This window comes from Sinocyclocheilus grahami, unplaced genomic scaffold (assembly GCF_001515645.1).
Source record: "Sinocyclocheilus grahami isolate Dianchi unplaced genomic scaffold, SAMN03320097.WGS_v1.1 scaffold3.1, whole genome shotgun sequence".
Lineage (NCBI taxonomy): Eukaryota > Metazoa > Chordata > Actinopteri > Cypriniformes > Cyprinidae > Sinocyclocheilus > Sinocyclocheilus grahami.
Window position 1 is genome coordinate 7,841,620 of NW_015505182.1, and position 21,940 is coordinate 7,863,559.

Sequence of the window (21,940 nt, forward strand, 5' to 3'; positions counted from 1 at the left end):
GTGTGTGTGTGTGTGTGTGTGTGTGTGTGTGTGTGTGAGAAACAAGATGGGGGAGTGAATTTCTCTGTGAATTCAGAAAATACCTCAGAATCTACTGAATAATGCTGCTACGTAAATGTTGTTTATAAAATGGATTAAAATATTCTTTATACTCAGCACTGTCTTTATTCATTCATTCATTCATTTTTTTTAAAATAGGTAAATGGGTGAATTTGATGAAACCTGTCATTGTGACTTCTTATTTCCATTATCATCCACTTCGTCTTATTACAGCGATTCAAAAAAAAAGTATAACATTTTAGAAAGAAAACACTTTTTTTTTTTCACTCATTGTCTTAAATTTATATTCATCTATAGACTAATTTTTTGTCGTTATTTTTTGAAGTTATTTTTGTAGTGATATTTGAGCTCTTTTTGACCGTAATCTCTATTAAAAAAAATCCCTATTCAATAATCATGGGACAAATACTGGAAATCCGTTTGTCGTAGAACTAAAGACTAAGAGCACCCTTCGCCAAGTCTACAAAATTGGCAAAAAATGGTTTTTGTGTGTGAAAACGGATCACATCGGCAGAAGCTTAGCTCATGAATAATTAAGCAGGTTACGTATCATGTTTATTTCGAATATTAAAAAAGGATATGCTGACGTTCCTTCGCTGCGCACCAATAGCGAACGCTTGGCTGTTGAATATTAATGTAGGCGTATTCGCGTTTCTTGGTAACCTTCCAATCGCAACTGCATGGCTCCTGAATATTAAGAGACAAGCCTTTACTGTAGTAGGACTCCAATCCAGGAAATGCAAGTCTCGCTGTCACAAACACGAAAATAGCACCCAACAGGAATAACAACCTAGCTAGCGCATGTTTCATTTTACCCAGATAGTTCACAAGTTAAAATATCATGCGTTTCAGATCTAAAAATCAGGTTTTGTGAAGCTCAGTAAGAATGACACTTGAGATGTATTCCTATTGTGTGGTTTAGGCGTGCGTGTAAAAGTCTGAGCTGCGAATTCATCCTCAGGAATGGCGAGAGGGTCCTCGGATGTGGAGTACAGCGCGGCGGGTGGAGAGGGGCTCGGGATGCGGGACTTCTGCCTCTATGTGTGGCTGCGCAGAGCCGCGGTGCTCGCTGCGCACATCATCTCACTGGGCCTGCTCGTTCTCACATCCATACTGTCCAGACCGGGAACAAGTGAGTCACTGCGCTTCTGTACAGCAGCGCCTTCATTTACAAAAAGTGCTGTGGCAATACCATGGTATCAGACGGTAATGTAACGTTACTTAAAAATACTATAGTACATGTCCAAAAAATATGATGGTACTATGACAATTTATGGTGTTAAAATGTATTGGTAATACTTTATAAGTATTAATAACATAAAACGCAAACACATACAATAACCGACATATTAAATATGGGCCTACATTGATTTATGAATATATCTGAGTATAGAAGTGAAAAGGCCTTGTCATTTCTACTCCAAATGTATCCATTTCTACAACAAAACAAGAAATACTGTGGTTTTTAGATGTTACCATGGTAGTACCATGTTTTGGAAGTAACAGTATTTTGATGTTTCAATTTGAAAGTACAAAAAGAACCATATTACTATGCTTTTTGGACTTGTACCACGGTCATTCTGTAATATGACCATAAACTAATGACAATACGCATATATTTTTTGGTAATAAAATGAAAATGAATGAAGCATTTCCAAATATTAACAAACTCTGTTTTACTTTAACTCCTGTGTTTATTCATTTCAGGTCTCTTCTCATGGCATCCCGTCTGCATGTCACTTGGGGTACATGTTTATACATTCAAATACACATTAAAATATTCTACAGTGTATCATGTTTTCAGGCATAGATTGATAAAAGGATACTATTTTATATATATAAAATCAGTCCTGGAGGTTTTAATAATGCATTGTGTCTCAGTGATGTTCAGCCTCTCAGGGAATGAATAAAATATGTCTTTTGTAAATAATGAATGAGTGTGGTGAAACACAAAGCCAATGGAATTAGCTGCTTTCCCGTGGGAATCTGATTACATTCACCTTGATGACAAAGATAACACATTCTGTACTAATAATGTGACATGACCTGACAGAGGTCAGTCTCAGATTTTGACCCATGTACAGTATAGCAAATAGTCAGATTCGTTTTTTTCAGTAAGACTTCTTTTTTTTTTGTTAAAAATTCAGTTTTAAATAAACAGTTTTTTGTGCTTTCTATTTATAAAAGAATCCTGAAAAATTGCATCAGTTTCCACAAAAGTATTTATCAGCCCAGACTGTTTTTAACATTGATAGTAAGAAATGTTTCTTGAGTAACAAATCAGCTTTAGAATGATTTCTGAAGGATCATGTGATATTAAAGACTAGAGTAAGGGGCTGTTCCCACAGAACGCATTTCTTCATTCCAATGCACTACTTTTCCATTGTTTTTCTATGTAATCACTCTCTATACAGATGTTAATGACCGTTGCGCCCGCATCTTTTGCAGTGTTTCATACGCGAGTGCTGCATTTGAAAGAATTTCAACTTTTACACGCTCATCATGCTTATTAATGTAAGCTCCAAAACAATGGACCAATCAGAGGACCCTGGAGGAGCATTTTTTTTTACTGTAGCAATTTGGCTTGGCAACTGTTTTGTTGACAACAACATGGCAGAAGAGGCATTCTGCGTTGCACTTTTTAAAAAAACATTCCTGAGCCCCGCATCTCACGTTTTTAGACACGAAGATGATACGTTCTGTGTGAACGGCCCCTAAGAGACTTTTTCACAACCATTTAAAAATCCATCCCAACTTTTGGAACAAAGTATACATCCTGCATACTAAAGTATCTATGTGCTTTACCTTTAAAGGTCCTCATGAAAGCTTTACTATTTCTCTCTTCTGTTTTAGTTTTGCCTGTGCATGACAGAAGGGATCCTGCTTTTCTCCGCCGAGGGCAGCCCGTTCTGCTTCAAATCACGTAAGTGGAAGGTCCGTCTGCACTGGTTCCTCCAGGCTCTGCTGCTGGTGTGTGGAGCTACAGGATTCGGCTTCATGGTGGCCAGCAAAAACATAAAGGAGCATCCTCACTTCACTTCCTGGCACAGCCTGCTGGGAGTCGCTACGATGGCTGCTACCGTGCTGCAGGCGATCTGTGGCGTCTTTCTTCTCTTCCCCAAACTCATCAGCACTCGCTCGTTTCCTCGGTTGAGACTGTATCATGCCACCTGTGGTCTGGTGGCCTACCTGCTGGCCACCGTCACTGTCATGTCAGCCATGTTTACAGACTGGTTTCAAGCATCGGTGACAGGCACAGTCTGGTATATATTCCTACTCCTCCCACTTTTTCCTGCCTTAGTGGTGATGAACCAAATCACTAGTGCCTTCCTGCCCAAAAAGAAGATTACTAGCTGAAAACTGAAGCCTCGAATTAGAGCCTATTTATCTGGACTATAGTAGGCTTTAGAAGCAGCACTACTCTGTGATAACATAAAAAAACAACACATTTTGATATTTTAAATGATGTGCACTCACATAACATGTTGGCTCTGCCCTATGTAAAGGTAGAGATAGAAATACTAATTTCTACATAAAATGGTAAACACTAAACCTTCATCCAGGCCAGTAGGTGTCAGTATAAAGTCCAAGAGCACTGTTGTATTTTAAGAGAACAAATCAGACCCAGCAAAAAGTCCAGTGGTCTATCTGAAATCGCTTACTGTTTGAGTAGGTACTACATATTTTGGCGTACTGTTTTTGCATACTATATAGTAGGGAAGTAATTACGTATGGGAAAAAAAAAAAAGCACCACCTCAATGACTATGCGATTTCTGATGCAGCCCAGACAGCATTTTTGCGCCCTTGAAGTACACTTTCGGTAAGAGAAGTGATCATAGAGTCTTTCCAACGAAAGTGATTACTAGCTGAAAACTGAAGCCTCGAATTAGAGCCTATTTATCTGGACTATAGTAGGCTTTAGAAGCAGCACTACTCTGTGATAACATAAAAAAACAACACATTTTGATATTTTAAATGATGTGCACTCACATAACATGTTGGCTCTGCCCTATGTAAAGGTAGAGATAGAAATACTAATTTCTACATAAAATGGTAAACACTAAACCTTCATCCAGGCCAGTAGGTGTCAGTATAAAGTCCAAGAGCACTGTTGTATTTTAAGAGAACAAATCAGACCCAGCAAAAAGTCCAGTGGTCTATCTGAAATCGCTTACTGTTTGAGTAGGTACTACATATTTTGGCGTACTGTTTTTGCATACTATATAGTAGGGAAGTAATTACGTATGGGAAAAAAAAAAAAAAAAGCACCACCTCAATGACTATGCGATTTCTGATGCAGCCCAGACAGCATTTTTGCGCCCTTGAAGTACACTTTCGGTAAGAGAAGTGATCATAGAGTCTTTCCAACGAAAGCGAGCAATTTAAAGGGATAGTTCACCCAAAAATGAAAATGCTGTCATTAATTACTCACCCTCATGTCGGTCCAAACCCGTAAGACCTTCGTTCATGTTCAGAATGTTAATTAAGATATTTCTGATGAAATCCGAAATTTTTCTGACAGCAATGTAACTGAAATGTTCCCCGACCCAGAAAGGTAGTAAGGAAAAACAGTCCATGTGACATCAGTGGTTCAACTGTAATTTTACGAAGCTGCAAGATTACTTTTTGTGCGCGGAGAAAACAAAAATAACGACTTTCTGGGCCTGGGAACATTTCAGTTGCATTGCTGTCTATACAGGGTCAGAAAGCTCTTGGATTTCATCAAAAATATCTTAATTTGTGTTCTGAAGATGAACGAAGGTCTTACGGGTTTGGAACGACATGAGGGTGAGTAATTAATGACAGAATTTTCATTTTTGGGTGAATTATCCCTTTAAGGCCGTTAGTGAAGTGCATGTAGTCACTTTAAGGAAGTGAATATGCTGTTAATGATCCAGCGAGTCCTTGTGATTTATTGTGAAACCTCAGGTAATTTATTTTAGATTCTACCTGGGATTTTATTTTTCAGTTGCTCTTGTTCCCAAAGACTATGCACTGAAAATATAGTTGCATTTTGCATATTTTCAGTATTTACATAATTTTGGTTAAAAACTCAAAGAATGTTTGATGTTCATAGTGAGTCTGGTGTACTGATGCTCACTATCGAATTAATTCGCCCTAAGTGCACATTTAAGAAAGATGACTACTGATATTCTGTTTTCGAGGACATGCTTGATACATTGTAAAATGAGTAATTCTATATTCATATTTTTTGAAACTTAATACAAGCAACTGGCTGTGCTTTGCACAGGACACATTTAATGTGATGAATTGAGAGCTGGTTTTTGGTGTTATGTTACTATGCACTGCTGAATAGGGAGCCTTGCGGCACTCTGGGAAAGTGAACATTTGCAAGATTATGCTTATTGTATTATAGCAAGCTTGGAAATGTTATATGCATCATTGTCACGTTCGTCTCTTCTTTCAACACTGTCTGTGTTTTGCATTATTTTAGAGTGCTGTAGTTCTGTTTGTTTATGTTGCAGTATTTGATTGTGTGCCTTCATCCATATAACTGTCTGTACGATACCGACATAAACAACATGACATAAAAATGAGTTATTTTGAAAGTTTTTTTTCTTTGTCTGGTAGGAATGCAAGGAGAAATTTGTCATACCCCACATTTATTTTTATTATGGCTGATAACCAGCTTGTGTGTGTGTATTTTTACAGTAGTAGTTCATCCAAAAATGAAAATTTGCTAGAAATATATTCACCCACAGGCCATCCGAGATGTAGATAAGTTTGAATCTTCATCAGAACAGATTTGGAGAAATTTAGCATTACATCACTTTCTCACCAATGCAGTGAATGGGTGCCGTCAGAATGCAAGTTCAAACAGCTGATAAAAACATCACAATAATCCACAAGAAACAAACTCGTCTACATCTTGGATCACCTGAGGAGGAGTACATTTTCAGTAAACTTTGATTTATTTCGATATTGTGCATATTGAGTCTGGACCGTAAATTAATGTGCGCACCTGTTGCTTTAAAGATTTATTTGTAAAGTCAGAACCAGCATAGTTCTTTGCATTATGTGGCACATGATAACTAGAAATGACTTGTTTGTGTCTTGTGTTTATTTATGCCTGTATTATTTTTGTACTGAATACTAACAGTCGACTTATAATGTATAGGTGCAGTGGACTCTTGACTGAATCGCGATGAATTGCAGTTTAATCCAGAATGTTTAATGTATTGATTCAACATCAAAAGTTTCTATTGAGTGTACAGATATTTTTTGTGTAACTGCACAATGTGGTCAGATTTTAAGATTTAAAAGCTACACTCTTATGAATGTAAAAAAAACAATGACTCAGGGTTGTCTACGAATTACTGGCATATTAACTAAAAACTATATATATTTTTGACTATTTTACGCTATAAACCTTACTGTATGAGAAGTATTCGAGGGTTGGTGTTGTATTTCATATGAAAAGTAAATGATTGTTTTTAATCAATGCGTTGTGAATTTCTGTAAAATAAATTGATAATTTACAAAAAGACTTGTAATTTTTTACCTGCTTATAAAGTCATGCTTTTAATAATATTTGCCATTTATACTTATACAAAGTAAATTTTTTCCTCGGATAAACTTTCTCATCTCTATTTAAAATTACATTCATCACATTGTAGAAATGAAAAGTTAATCAAACACAGAAAAGTTAATGGTCACAAAATATTTTATACAAGTTATTTTTAGCAGAAAAACAATCGTAAAGCATGCCAGAAACCAAAATGATCTCTGTACGTGAAGCTTGATCAGAGGTAGAAAATGTTGGAAACAAATTCAAGTGACTTTTCTCATTTAAAATCCGTTTGTGCTTGTCTGAACACTTTTAATAAATACATAGTTCATAATGAAACACAATGAAAAGCGATTCAGACTACACTGAAGAGACTGACGTCATCTTGCACTATTTTTAACATGGATTTTGCATGCTTGTGTACACTAAGCCTGAAAACACTCTTCCAAGAGGGAAAAACAAATGAAGTGACCCAGAGACTAAAGCCTGTGTTCACTAAAAATCATATTCATTCTTGGGGAAAAAAAAAAAAAACTCTTAACATGATTGGTAAAATCACAAGGGCTGAAGTCCTTTAGTACCATGTGTAATCCCATGTAAAATAAACATCAGCACTCGGTTTCAAAGAAAAGTCATGATCATAAAGCCATGTGGCCCAGAGTTCACTGGCCCTCTTCACAGATGAGCGTGACGGTGCCGTTCAGCAGATCCTCCATACTCACAGCCACGATTCCAGCACCACTGGCTGCTTCCTGCTGATCACCCAGAGCCACAAACAGCTGCGGTGACCCTTCAATCCGGGATTGGTCGAGGCTAATCACTTGCTCTGCATCCTCACCCTGCATCACCTGGAAAGAGTCACAAATACCTTGTTTGTTGATAGGGAAGCCGTTTTCTAAAATAAATAATTTATTACAAATTATTGGCATGTTTTGTTTAATAGATATATTGAAAATAGTGTTTTCACAACATTTCCGTAAACGATACCAGTGAAATTTCATGATACCAATTTTGATATACCGGTAATAGTAAAAATGAATGTGCTAATGAAAACACTTGTTCATTAATTTTATTAATAATAATAATAATACATCAGTAATACTAATAAAACCATGAAAAATTATAGTGTATATTATTATTATTATTGTAGTGAAATAATTTAATCATTAAGTAAAACAGATGGAATTCATGGATAACAGTATGATCTTCATATTAATTGTTTTATGTACTATGTACATTATCATCATCCTTTTAAACAATATTTGCACTGCAGAATAAACTTAACTTCACTTCCCACAAATAAATGCACAATTTCTAATATATTAGAGAGATAGTTCACCCAAAAATGAAAGTTCTGTCATTAATTACTCACCCTCGTGTCGTTTCAAACCCGTAAGACCTTCGTTCATCTTCGAGACACGAATTAAGATATTTTTGATGAAATCCGAGAGCTTTCTGACCCGACATAGAAAGACAGGCACAGAAAGGTTGTAAGGACATCGTTAAAATAGTCCATGTGACATCAGTGGTTCAACTGTAATGTTATGAAGCTACGAGAATACTTTTCGTGAAAACAACAAAAATAGCGACTTTAGAAGAAAATGAAAATAGCAGCTTTATTTAAATTTCTTCTCTTCCGTGTCATTCTTTGACGCGTGTTCATGAGAGTACCAGGATGCATTTTAACAATGTCCTTACTAATTTTCTGGGCCTTGAACGTGGTAGTTGTGTTGCTGTCTATGCAGGGCAGAAAGCTCTCGGATTTCATCAAAAATATCTTCATTTGTGTTCCGAAGATGAACGGAGGTCTTACAGGTTTGGATCGACATGAGGGTGAGTAATTAATGACAGAGTTTTCATTTTTGGGTAAACTATCCCTTTAAATGTTTGAATATGAGAGATTTTTTATTTGGGACATTATGAGAGGTCGGGGCGTCACCGTCTGAGCACTGGAGGCCTGTGTCTGTGCTTCCTCTTGCATGACCTGCAGATGTTTGGACAGGAAGTGCTGCTGGAACTCAGGCTCTGAGGTGAAGTGGAGAGAGCAGACCATACAGCTGAACACAGAGCCAGTCTGACTCGCCTGACCGCTGCATATGTGCTGCTGTAGCTCCCGCTCGCTCGTCATAGTGCTGTCACAGTTCACACACTTCCACAAGTGCACTTCTGAACAACAAACACACACACACACACACACACACACATACACTAGTACACGGTAAATGTAACTAACAGTAACAGTGGTAATAACTTTCTAGGATCAGTGGTCACTCCTTACCTTTGTGATTGGTTATCTGGTGTTTTAACAGACTATTTCGGTTGCTAAATGTCTTGTCACACTTGTCACACTGCAGTAGAGATTTGATGGCTTTGTTGCCCTGGGCAGAGGCGCTCTCAGGGTGAGCCGTACGATTGTGGTACCACAGACCAGAGAGCGTCTGAAACAGAAACACATGTAAAATCATTACATTTTTATGTTTATTTTATATTTGATCTTATATATTTAAAATAAATGCATACAAATATAAAAAAAATAACTACACATAATAATTGAAATAATAATATAATGATATATTTAATATTAGATTATACAAATATTAAAATAAAATTAAAACATAATTCTATATGCTCATCAAATAATCAACCACAATTAATTTTAACATTGATGATAATAATAAGAAATGTTTGGGCAGCAAATCATTATATTAAAAATGATTTCTGAAGGATGATGCTGAAAATTCAGCTTTGGATTACAGGAATAAATTACATTTTAAAATATATAAAAATAGAAAATAGTTATTTTAATTTGCAATATTATTTCACAATAGTACAATAGTATTTTTTAAACAAATAAATAAGCCTTGGCAAGCATAAAAGATGTATTTCAAAGGCATTAAAAAAATCTATTCAACCCAAACTTCTGAATAATAATATAATATAATATAATATAATATAATACATTTGCTTGGAAAGTATGCTTGTGCTGTGTTTAATTGTTGGTTCTTTGAATAATTGCTTTCGTTGCTCTTGATAAATGCTCCTGCTAAATTCATAAATATACATTTAAAATAAATATCATTGGGTTTGATATTTTGTATCAAATGCAATTACATGTATTTCTTTTTATGTGTAGTTTATGAGTCAAAATACATTTTGGGGCCACTGTACTTGTTTGTTTCATGCATAAAGATTGCCCTTTTAAGCAAATTGCACAAAAAGAGAGCTACGTTGTAACAATTTTCTGTTGTAAGAGAAATACTCCTTTATCATTCAACAGATGAAGTGTGTTGTTCTTACCTGATAGGACTTCTTACACCTCTTGCAGCTGTAAGGTTTGTTTCCGTCATGAATGTTCATGTGTTTCTCCAGATTGGCTTCACTGTTGAAGATCTTGCTGCACTCGGGACATTGGTGCAGCTCTTTCGGATGCACCTCCTGGATGTGCTGTCGGAGCTCGTCCAGAGAGGAGAAACTCACTCGGCATTTCTGGCAGTCATGTGGTTCTGTAATGTCTGATAGGACAAAATACATGTCACTAGTTTAGTTTGTGTTTATTAGAAAGTGAAATGTATCAAGTGACCGGTGTGGATGTGCTCACTATGAAAGTTCTGGAGATGGACGGACAGCCCGTTGGCTTGTTTGAAGCCTTTGCCGCATTCCCTGCAGACATAAGGTTTGTCTCCCGTGTGCGTGCGGACGTGACGCGTCAGTTCAATGGACTGAGCAAATGAGGCCGAGCAGTACTGACAGCAGTACATTTTACCTACAAATGCAGAAATTCGCCACGTTGGTTTCCACATTTGCTATATGATATACGCATGATATACATACAAAAAAATGTTTGAACCATCCCACCCTCAGCATGCTTCTTCTTGGTGTGGTATGAGAGAGCAGCAGCCACGGAAAAGCTCATGTCACAGTGTTTGCAGTGGAAGGGTTTTTCTCCTGTGTGTAGACGCATGTGGTTCTTCAGAGACGAGGTGGCAGCAAACTTCGCCCCGCACTCCTCGCATGCGTACGGTCTCTCCTCGAAATGTTCAGTGCGTTTATGATATAAAAGGCCTGAAAGATATAAGCACTGAACACATAAAACAGTGTTGACAAAATAGTGATTGTGTCCAAAAATGTCCTCAGACACTTTTCACCTTTCACATATTTCTTTTAATTTTCTAGAGATGTAGTGTTTTCACATTTCAACATTTCATACCAGTAAACTTTTTAGGACACTCTATACCAATTCTGATAGCATAGCAAAAAGTAACATGCTAATGAAAACACTTGTTTATTTAATTAATAACAATAATAATAATAATTCTAATAATAACACTAATAATAATAGTGTATATTAGTAGTATTGTTATTATTATTATCATTTAATTCATAATTAATAACATAATATGTATAATATATGTTATGAATGACAATATATATTGCTTATTGTTTTTAAATAAACAAGTGTTTTCAATAACATTTTAGCTTAATAATAATCATATTATTATTAATCATATTAGTAACAAGTATTATAGTGTGTATTTTCATTCATAATGTAACAATATTTATATTATTATTATTTACCATAATAATTCATATTATTTAATTTGTAATATAAACAGAAATATAAAAGAATTAAAAAAATATTTAATTTTAATGTACTTAAACAATCATTGTTGTTGTTAATGAAAGTTAAATATTAATATAAATATTTGGTTACACTTTATTTTCAGGTGTCCTTGTTACAGTGTAATTATACATTCAAGTACTGAGTAATATTAATTAACTACATGTACTAACTATATGGTTAAGGTTAGCATTAGTGTTTGGCTTTGGGTTACTTGCATGTAATTATGCATAATTAATTGTTATTATAATAGTAAGTACATGTAACATGTAAAAAGGACACCTTCAAATAAAGTGTTACCAAATCTTATACTAATAATAATTACAAACTAAATTAAAACAGTGGTTTCATGTTTTCAAGTACTTTTGACATCATAATGGAGAGAGACACTAAATTATTATTTATTATGGATATTGTTGCAGGCCAGTTTTGGATCTACGTCACTTGTATGAGCCAGCATTTGTTCAACTTGAAAAGGATCACTGCATACCTGAAGAGTGTTTGAAAGTTTTGTCGCACATGTCACATGGCACTTGTTCTGTTTTCTTCTTCTTAGCCGGAGGGCCACCATGGACTTCCATGCAGTGCTGGTGAAGGCTCTTGAGCGTCGGAAAGGCCATTGAACACTCAGAGCAGCGCTGCTCCTTCCCTGGCGCGAGGGCACAGCCTTTCTTATGCTTTATCAGGCGACACTTAAAGTCAAACGTCTTATTACACCACTCGCAGCGGTACGACACAGGGACAGCCTTTCTTCTGCCTTTTGTTTTGGAGTCTTCTCCATCATCATCCTCAGAGTCTGCGGTAGATCCTTCCTGCTCAACCTCAAATTTTGCAGAATCTGGCAGAGGCCCTATTTAGAAAATGAATAAAAAAATAAAGGTTTGTTTCCATCAGATACTTTCAAAAGTGAAGCCTAACTATCATATCACTTGGACCGAAATCTCTATGCACTGAAAAGTCCTTCACCGGTACGCTTGAGGTCTTTCAGCTGCGGGAAGTTCTGCTGGTTGGCAGACAGCAGCTGGCACAGTGAACTGGCAAACTCTGAGTCACGACTCAAAACTCTCTCGACAGTCTGACGAACTGACTCCAGCTCATCATCGGCTCTCCGACAGCTCTGGAGAAACTGGGACGCACAAAAGTAATGTTATATAATGTTGAACTTTATTTTATATACTGTACACACAAAAACTAAACTCAGCAGGAAACACAACAGTATGCAGTTAGTTTATTATTCTAATTTATAGTATGTTAAAAATGGTAAAGCAAAGGTGCCTGAGTGGATTTTTAAAATATGCATCTGTGCATTTTAGACTAATACACTACTGTCAAAATTACACTAGCATTTAAAAGTTTGTGATCAGTAAGTTTTGTTTTAATTATTATTATTATTTTGAAAGAACTTAATAATTGTATTCAGCAAGGACACATGGAATTGTTCAAAAGTGACAGTAAAGAATTATAATGTTACAAAAGGTTTTCCATTTCATATAAATGCTGTTCTTTTGAACTTTCTATTTATCAAAGAATCCTGCAAAAAAAAAAGTATCACAGTTTCCACAAAAATATAAAGACCTGTTTTAAGCATTGATAATAAGAAATCTTTCTTGACCACCAAAAGCTGAAAGATCAGTTTTGTCATCACAGGCATAGATTAATTACATCTTTTAAAAAAATCATACCGAAACCAAACTTTTTGATATATATGAGAAATGAAGTCTAGAGAAGAGCATTTCGCAAAATATTAGATACTCATTGTATTTTACTTTACTTGTTAGTGATGTCTTAATTTTATTTAATTGTTTAAATAAATCTGTTATGCAACATGTTATGACAGCCACTGCGTAAATGAATATATTTCAACAACAAATAGAAGTTTTTTAACTTAGAATTTAATTTAAAAACTGCATTATGTGCAATTTACATGTTTGCATACACTTTTTTAAGTTGCCTGTTGATTATTATATTTAAAAAATAAATAGTAATTAAATGTAAGTTTGGGCTCTGTTGTTAATTGTTACCTTATAATAATGTAAAAGGGCTCCCTATAGTTTAGATCATAAGCCGAGGAAGATTTTTATCCCTAAGAAAATTTTTAATTATAATTTAATTTATTTTAAGTAAGAGCAATTTGTCCAGTAAGTCACTGTTTAATTAAAAAAAAAGCAATTTTATGTTTAGTTTTTTCCACCTGCTGTACCGAAACCATATCAAACTGTGACGTCAAAACTGAGGCACGTACCGAACCGTCATGTCTGTGTGTGTGTGTGTGTGTGTGTGTGTGTGTATATATACACACACACTGTTCAGTATTTGTAGTATGCAAATTAAGGCATATATTTAATATATTTAGTATATTTGTCCTCCACCTCTTACCTCAGCAAATTGCTGTGTCCCATGATCCATTGCGTTCAAACCTTGTTCGAGCAGGGTAATGTCACTGATTGTTTCCAGAATGAGCGATTTGTGCTTAAAGAGCACATCTATGTCTTTAACTAAAAGCCAAAACACAGCAAAAATATTTTGGTACACAGAGCAATGGGTCTAATTTACTTATTAAAGATGTAATTTACACTCACCCTTTCAGAGAATTACAAAGCTAGTGAACAAAAGCAGTGTGCTGATTCAAAGTCTTTTTAACACTCACTGGTTTGGAGAAGTTTTTGAGCGTTTGGTTTCTCCTTGACCTCCTGCATGAGGAGCTGCAGCTCTGGTCTATGTGTCTCTATCCACAGCAGAAGCCTCCAAACAGTTACCGCCTGCAGTGAACCATCCAGCGCTGCAGATATCAGCCTTCCAACCACCTCAGCATCTCCTTTCTCTCCCAGAAGAGCTTTAATACACTGAATGGACACAAATATATACATTTAAAAGCTGCTTCCTTGCATTGAATCCACTCTCAAATTCTAAAAAGTCAATTAATAATGCAATTAATAATGCAACACAGGTACCTCTCTCTCATTTGCATTCATATCTGGACCCATTTTAAGGCTCTGTTCGATAAGCTGGAGGTCCATATTCAGTTCTACGAGTCTGTTCTGATATATTCTCAACAAATCCATCCCACTGCTGTCTTCTGTTGTGTCATCTGACAAAGAATATGTCATCAGAAGTATTAGCTAAGGGAATTTGCTGTGTGATGAAACAGATTAGTTATTGTTGCCAAGTTTTGCTGTTCATACGCCTTGCGTCTTTCAGGGCCTGCAGAAGCTGAAGCACATCTGAGGAGCTTTCCTTCACCTCATGGAGCAGCATCAGAAACGTTTCTTCACTTATGGTCATCTCTCGGAGTTTACATAACAAACTTTCCACCACCTCCACAGAGGATGGAACAGAACAGCACTGCAGCACTACCTTAGGAAGAACAGACACATACACTACTTTTTAAAAGTTTGGCATCAGTAAGATTTTTTGTTGTTGTTGGAAAGATTTTAATACTTTATTCAGCAAGGATGCATTAAATTAGTCAAACGATTTCTATTGTCTTTTGAACTTTCTACTCGTTAAAGAATCATAAAAAATGTATCAGGTTTTACACAAAAATGGTAAGCAGCACAACTGTTTTCAACATTAATAATAATGAGAAATGTTTGATCTTGTGACAGTGAAGTCTGGAGTAATGGCTGGTGAAATTTCAGCTTTGCATCACAGGAATAAATTCAGGGTTTCCCATACATTGATTTATTTGTGGCGGGCCGCCACAATATCAAAACTGACCGCCACAAATAGATTTTCCAAAAGGCTTTGACTGTGTTGAATAAACATGAGCACTGCACGTTTAAAATCAAAAACCGGCGCGGGTGTTTTTATATCACTGTATTTCTGAAGGAAACCAACTGTCTTCAGAAAATTTTCGGTGTCATTTTCATTGCATCTTGCATGTTATGCCTGATAAAGCAGGGTTTGTGAGCAGAGCACTGTTTTGAGTACAGCCATTACCGGGAAAATTTAAGGGGGTCTGAATACTTTCCGTACCCACTGTACATGGGGGCGGGGGACTGCCGCCACAAATAGAGTGTAAGGCTGGGGGAAACACTGAAATTACATTTTAAAATATATTCAAATAGACAATGGTTATTTCAAATTGTAATAACATTTCACAAATGTTATTACATAAATCTAACTAACCTCAAACCTTTAAATGGTAGTGTATATACAGGTGCATCTCAATAAATTAGAATGTCGTGGAAAAGTTCATCAGCCCAAATCATCACTGACTGTGGAAACTTCACACTGGTCTTCAAGCAACATGGTTTCTGTGCCTCTCCACTCTTCCTTCAGACTCTGGGACCTTGATTTCCAAATTAAATGCAACATTTTCTTTCATCTGAAAAGAGGACTTTGGTCCACTGTGTTTTCTGAAGTCCACAGTCAACGCAGCCATCTACCAGGAAATTTTAGAGCACTTCATGCTTCCTTCTGCTGACAAGCTTTATGGAGATGCTGATTTCATTTTCCAGCAGGATTTGGCACCTGCCCACACTGCCAAAAGCACCAAAAGCTGGTTCAATGACCATGGTGTTACTGTGCTTGATTGGCCAGCAAACTCGCCTGACCTGAACCCCATAGAGAATCTATGGGGGATTGTCAAGAGGACGATGAGAGACACCAGACCCAACAATGCAGATGAGCTGAAGGCCGCTATCAAAGCAACCTGGGCTCCCATACCACCTCAGCAGTGCCACAGGCTGATTGTCTCCATGCCACGCCGCACTGATGCAGTAATTAAAGCAAAAGGAGGCCCAACCAAGTATTGAGTACATGTACAGTAAATGAACATACTTTCCAGAAGGCCAACAATTCACTAAAAATGTTTTTTTTATTGGTCTTATGAAGTATTCTAATTTGTTGAGATAGTGAATTGGTGGGTTTTTGTGAAATGTGAGCCAAAATCATCACAATTAAAAGAACCAAAGACTTAAACTACTTCAGTCTGTGCGCATTGAATTTATTTAATACACAAGTTTCACAATTTGAGTTGAATTACTGAAATAAATGAACTTTTCCACGACATTCTAATTTATTGAGATGCACCTGTATAACAAATTATAATCAATGTGTACTGTTGTACTGTTCTATATAAGAAACTGTAAGGGACAAATATACCTCTTTTTCCACTTCATTTGAACATCTGTTTACTGCGTTGGTCAAAAGCTCTGAGAGGTTGCTGACACTGGAGAGGTGATGAGATAGTTCTGATATATGGGCCAAAAGCCCACTTGACCACCGAACTCCTGATGCAGGAACTGTAAATAAAGAGATCAGTCTCTTTATTTGTCATTCACTCAAAGTTTAGCAAATTCTGCCTGAAATGTTCAGTCATTTTAGTATCCTTTTAATACCCCATGATTCAAATCTTCACACTTTCACTCAACCCAGGTCAGCTTACCTTCTGGCTCGGGACAGCTCTTGTTTCCCTGGTCCTCCAAAACTGATCCCGGTTCAGGATTTAAACATTTGAGCTGTTCTAACAAAGTAAGGACTGTTTGAGCTGACAGCACTTTCTCTACTTTCACAAAATTTAGCAACCTCTGGTAAACCTCAATTGCTGATGGATCTCCTTTGAAGCTCTCCAATATGACCTGCAGAAGATCAGAAGTGAGATCTGAATCCAGTCCTAAATGTTTCTTTAGATCATCAATGTGTTTTAAAGGAATAGTTCATTTCCTAAAATGAAAATTTGCTGAATATTTATTTACCCTCCGGCCATCCAAAATGTAGATGAGTTTGTTTATTTATCGTTACAGATTTGGAGAAAATTAAACATTACGTCACTTGCTCACCAAAGGATACTTGCAGTGAATGGGTGCCATCAGAATGAGAGTCCAAACAGCTGATAAAAACATCACAATAATTCAGAAATAATCCACACAACTCCAGTTCATAAATTAATGTCTAGTAAAGTGAAAAGCTGCATGTTTTTAAAAAACAAATTCATCATTACAACAATTTTTAGTTTTTCGCTTCTGGCTAAAATATGAGTCCTCTATCCATAAAATTGCTTTCTCCAGTGGAAAATGTCGAGATCAAACACTGTTTACAAGCAAAAACAGTCCAAAACAGTTGTAAACAAATATGTTAGTGGATTTTGATGTGACAGGACAACAGGGTCAGGACTGTTTTACTGTAGGAAGCATTATTACAAATTATTTTGGCCATAAGCAATGGCATGAAGTCAAAAATGTTTAATGATGGATTTGTTTATTACAAAAATGCAACCTTTCACTTCACAAGAAGTTAACTAATAGACTGGAGTCGTGTGGATTACTTGTGGATTATTGTGATGTTTTTATCAGCTGTTTGGACTCTCATTCTGACGGCACCCATTGGATCCATTGGTGAGCAAGGGATGTAATGCTACATTTCCCCAAATCTGTAATGATGAAGGCCTGAGAGTGAGTAAATTTTCAGCAAATCTTAATTTTTGTGTGAACTGTTTAAGAAGTGAATTATCAGTTACATGCAAAACTTTTTATCTCTTTTTTTTTTTTACTATTAGTTTACCTGGCGCTCTTCTGTGGATACTGTATCCCACATTTCAAGAACCTTAACATATGACCGTCCATTCTGGAGGATTTTTGTGATACCAGCTTGATTTTGAGAGATCAACTCGACTGCACTGTCCTCTGAACATAGAAATGAACATAATTCATAAAAACCATTGGAATAAAGTGATCTCAAACAGAAATCTCTACTATTAATTAGTCCATTTTTTTACCTTCAAAACTGTTTTTGTCCCTTTTAAGCTCTTCCAATTCAGACGGCTCCTTAACACAATGTTTAATAACTTGAGGGTTCATCGACTCAGTCTCAGTTTCCACAGGAGTCTGCTTCATGAGGTCAGTGAGAATGTTCTTACAACCAACGGCCACATCAAACATCTGCAAGGTGTCTGCAGCAGCTATGAGTCGGGTGAAGTTGTGTTTACCGGGAGGCAGTTTACCAGTGTACACCATGTCCAGAAGAGAAGAAAACTCTTGAGAGGACAGTAAATCTGTGTCGATGGAGATGCTGTCAGAACTTTCCAGAACAGACTTAAATAACATACTGGAGGCCGCCAGCACTAGCTTGTGAGCGGGGTGCGGGGTCTCCCCCACCAGGATGGAGCAGTCGCAAAACTGCTTCTCTTTACGTAAAGCATGCAGCTGCTGCATGAGCTGTCGGCTGTAGTTTGGGAGCTCCATATTGTACCTGTAGAGGTGGAAAAGAGGAAATGCAGAAAAATGTATCAAGTTTATCCTTAAAGTGAGAATATGTCAATGGGTTAAGAAAAAATTATATTGTTTCTGACCCCACTGACAGATATTTGTTCTTGTTTTAAGCATAAACTCAAAGTCAATATCTTAAACGTGAGTAAACGTGTCTTGATCTAAGAAGGTTTAGATGTTTGTACTTGAAAACAAGAGTTTATGCTTAAAACAAGAAAAATGTGTGGCCTGTGATAACCATTGATTTATGGTTTATGGATATCACTGATTTTAACCCACCATGCCATATCATAAGAATATCGTCAAAGCAAATCATAAGCATATCTTCATTTCTAATTTATATTTTTGTTTACATTTTGTTTTAACATAATACTTTCTGGAATTCTTTTCTATTTGAAGCATAAATTCAATTTATTTTTATTTATTTATCTTAACCCCCCCCCAGGTTTAGATATTGCAAGCAAGAGCTTATGCTTATATAAAAATTATATTATTTATTTCCCTTATTATTACATTTTTTGGAGTGAAATATACATATCCTGTTCCTAAATAAAAGTGCTTGACAGAAACCATCCACTGAGACTAATAGTACACATCACATCTCTGGTTAGGTCAACTACTCTAAAAGCATCTGATTATTATGACAAATGAAATATAAGTAAAATAAAAACAAACACAATTCATAAGGTGTTATTAGAACTGAAAGGGGGACATTTTAGCCTGTTTATTCCCAGCATAAAGAAATTATAGGATAAACGATGCCATAATCACATGCAGTGAGTGACATTTCAGTTTGCCGCTAACCTGACATGGTATCTGATGCTAATATAAAAAAATAGAAGCAGCAAAAAATACAAACAGCACAACATTAGAGCTAAATGGTTTTGCCGCTTACAGTAAACTACAGCTACACACTTCCCGTTTACCTTTAAATTCAAATGATCCGGCTCTTTATTTAAACTCCTTCGAAGGACAACATTCCGCTGCGCAATAACGATTCGGCCCAAAACACTCCAACAGTGCGCATGCGCGTACAGATGAGCGAACCATGACTTAATGCGCATGCGCTTCATGATTTGCATGGTCCAAAAACAAACACAATTCATAAGGTGTTATTAGAACTGAAAGGGGGACATTTTAGCCTGTTTATTCCCAGCATAAAGAAATTATAGGATAAACGATGCCATAATCACATGCAGTGAGTGACATTTCAGTTTGCCGCTAACCTGACATGGTATCTGATGCTAATATAAAAAAATAGAAGCAGCAAAAAATACAAACAGCACAACATTAGAGCTAAATGGTTTTGCCGCTTACAGTAAACTACAGCTACACACTTCCCGTTTACCTTTAAATTCAAATGATCCGGCTCTTTATTTAAACTCCTTCGAAGGACAATATTCCGCTGCGCAATAACGATTCGGCCCAAAACACTCCAACAGTGCGCATGCGCGTACAGATGAGCAAACCATGACTTAATGCGCATGCGCTTCATGATTTGCATGGTCTCTTTATATACGCATGCGTATAATGAACAGCTGGTTTTCGGGAAGCTTTTGAAAGGATGATTCGAATCTGACAAACACTCCACCATAGACAACAATCATGTAGTCACGACAAGCACCCAAAAACCTTTATGACTATATGGATACAAAATGCATGAATATCGTGTGTTTAAATAATTACCGATTAATTATATTAAATGCCCTTTATTGCCAGATAGGTTTTTAGTTGTAAATCATTCCAATACATATTTTATGTCATATTAACCACTTGGGACCCAGTAAGATACTGCTGGCATCTGCAAAAGTTCAAATAAAAGGACTCATCTCAGTTCTTAAAATTGTATGGAAAACGGAGGCTATATAATATAATACATTTGTTATGCAATTGTCATAAATATTTATTTTCAAATGCATTTAAAATAAACATCTCAGGAACATTTGAGCAAGATTTGAGCAGTTGAACAGGGATAAAAAAAAAAACTGTAAAATGCATATGTATAAATTTTTATTGCAAGCCCCCGAATAAATAAGCATTAGTAAGTTGGGAACACAGATTTTTGAATTTGTTAATTAAAATTACAAATCAAAATTGGTATTGCATCTCTGTAAAAATGCTTAAAAACGTAGGGGTTTCAATGCAGGTTAAAAGCATATACATATTTCATATTTATAGTGATATGAATACAGTGATATGGACAAAATAGATTTTCTTTTTTTTTTTTACCATACGTCAGTATGATATGATATATATATATATATATATATTTTTTTTTTTTTGCTGTCTTAAGATGCTGACTGATTGGACCAGAAATAAAACAGTAACAGAAACGTACAACCCTACAATGCTCCTAACAAAGTCAAATTTCTGCAACTGTTCTACGCACAAACTACACATCTGAAGATGTAAAAAGAATATTTATTGCCCATATGAAAGAACATACAGAAAAGTTCACACAAATGCCTGCCTAATATTTCAAGTAGCAGAACATGTCTAAACTATTTAGCAATGCTGTAATATTTCCCACTTCTGGAAATGTGTCCTATTTATCCTCATCTTTCTAGACATCTCTCCACTGCTGTATTTTGATGAGGTTATTTACATTAACAAAAAGACTAAATATTTTTTAATATTCAAGTTGCTCATGCATTCTTAAATATGTACGAGCTCTATTGCAGTGCCATCACAAGCTTCTTTTCAACAAAGGATTTACAGAGACTTACTGTTTTACACACAACATATGATCAGACCATAATCTCTGAACATGACATTGCAACAAATAAGGAGGAATTCCGATTTTCCTTGAAATGGAACGTCCTTTGAGGAAATCTCGACCCGTATTTTTCACAGTCATGGTAAGCACGACCACAAAATCTTGCAGAATGCATAAACATCTTTCAATATTAAAAGCCAGCATGATGTTTTAAAGCAAAAAGACACTTTTGAAGTTGTTGCAACATTTCAATTACAAAATAAAAAACCAAACCAAAAAATAAAATAAAAAAGACTTCATCCCAAGAATGAACATCTATGTGTAATTCAAGCTTTATCCTTGTTCAGACATGGTCAGCATTGTTCCACTCAGTGTCCTAACAGCCCAGTGCCTGAACAAAAGGAAACAAATATGGTAGATCGTGAATAATATTTCTTAATAGAATGTTTCTGGATTCTTTTACAAAGGCGTTAAAGATTAAAATGCATGTCTGAAACAATCACAAAATAGTGTATTCATACCTTTAAATCCTTCTTCAGGCATACAGACTAGGAAAAAAAAAACTTGGCATCAAAAAAGTGCAGAAATAGATAATTGAAAACGGGACATTTAAGCAGACGTAAACAGCACTTACCTTGATAAACATCATCCATTGCAGCATAATCAGCAATAGGCTCATCAGCCTGTAGAGGAAAATGTAAATAGTACATGTGAAAAAGTTTGTGGTCAGTCTTTGAAAGAAATCCTTTTATTCAGAAAGGACACAAGATTAAACGTGTCAACATTTATAAAGCTATTTCAAATAAAT

At 36.0% G+C, this 21,940-nt stretch overlaps 2 protein-coding genes and 1 long non-coding RNA gene across 4 annotated transcripts; 1 reads left to right on the forward strand and 2 right to left on the reverse strand.

The window, feature by feature from the left end:
• Positions 1–791: 791 nt before the first annotated feature.
• On the forward strand, positions 792–3,910 carry cyb561d1 (cytochrome b561 family, member D1). The gene is made up of 3 exons (XM_016263456.1): positions 792–1,192; positions 1,768–1,805; positions 2,914–3,910. The coding sequence occupies exons 1-3, from the start codon at positions 1,024–1,026 to the stop codon at positions 3,415–3,417; spliced, it is 711 nt and encodes a 236-aa protein (XP_016118942.1). The 5' UTR covers positions 792–1,023; the 3' UTR covers positions 3,418–3,910.
• A 2,828-nt stretch (positions 3,911–6,738) lies between these two features.
• LOC107575478 (zinc finger and BTB domain-containing protein 40-like) lies at positions 6,739–19,777 on the reverse strand. Of its 2 annotated transcripts, none has more exons than XM_016261932.1 (17): positions 19,765–19,777; positions 17,927–18,399; positions 17,713–17,834; positions 16,598–16,790; positions 16,315–16,454; positions 14,391–14,562; positions 14,160–14,296; positions 13,856–14,051; positions 13,585–13,703; positions 12,175–12,334; positions 11,699–12,058; positions 10,446–10,652; positions 10,189–10,353; positions 9,888–10,102; positions 8,869–9,028; positions 8,530–8,756; positions 6,739–7,438 (listed from the first exon to the last, which is right to left on the reverse strand). In XM_016261932.1, exons 2-17 carry the CDS (start codon positions 18,390–18,392, stop codon positions 7,253–7,255), a joined length of 3,225 nt encoding a protein of 1,074 aa, XP_016117418.1. In that variant the 5' UTR covers positions 18,393–18,399; positions 19,765–19,777; the 3' UTR covers positions 6,739–7,252. The 2 variants fall into 2 exon arrangements, with proteins under 2 accessions (XP_016117418.1, XP_016117362.1); XM_016261876.1 differs by lacking the exon at positions 19,765–19,777 and adding an exon at positions 19,343–19,439.
• Positions 19,778–20,768: 991 nt separating this feature from the next.
• On the reverse strand, positions 20,769–21,830 carry LOC107578089 (uncharacterized). The gene is made up of 3 exons (XR_001608304.1): positions 21,767–21,830; positions 21,654–21,680; positions 20,769–21,523 (listed from the first exon to the last, which is right to left on the reverse strand). It is a non-coding gene; the product is annotated as an uncharacterized lncRNA (long non-coding RNA).
• Positions 21,831–21,940: the final 110 nt, after the last annotated feature.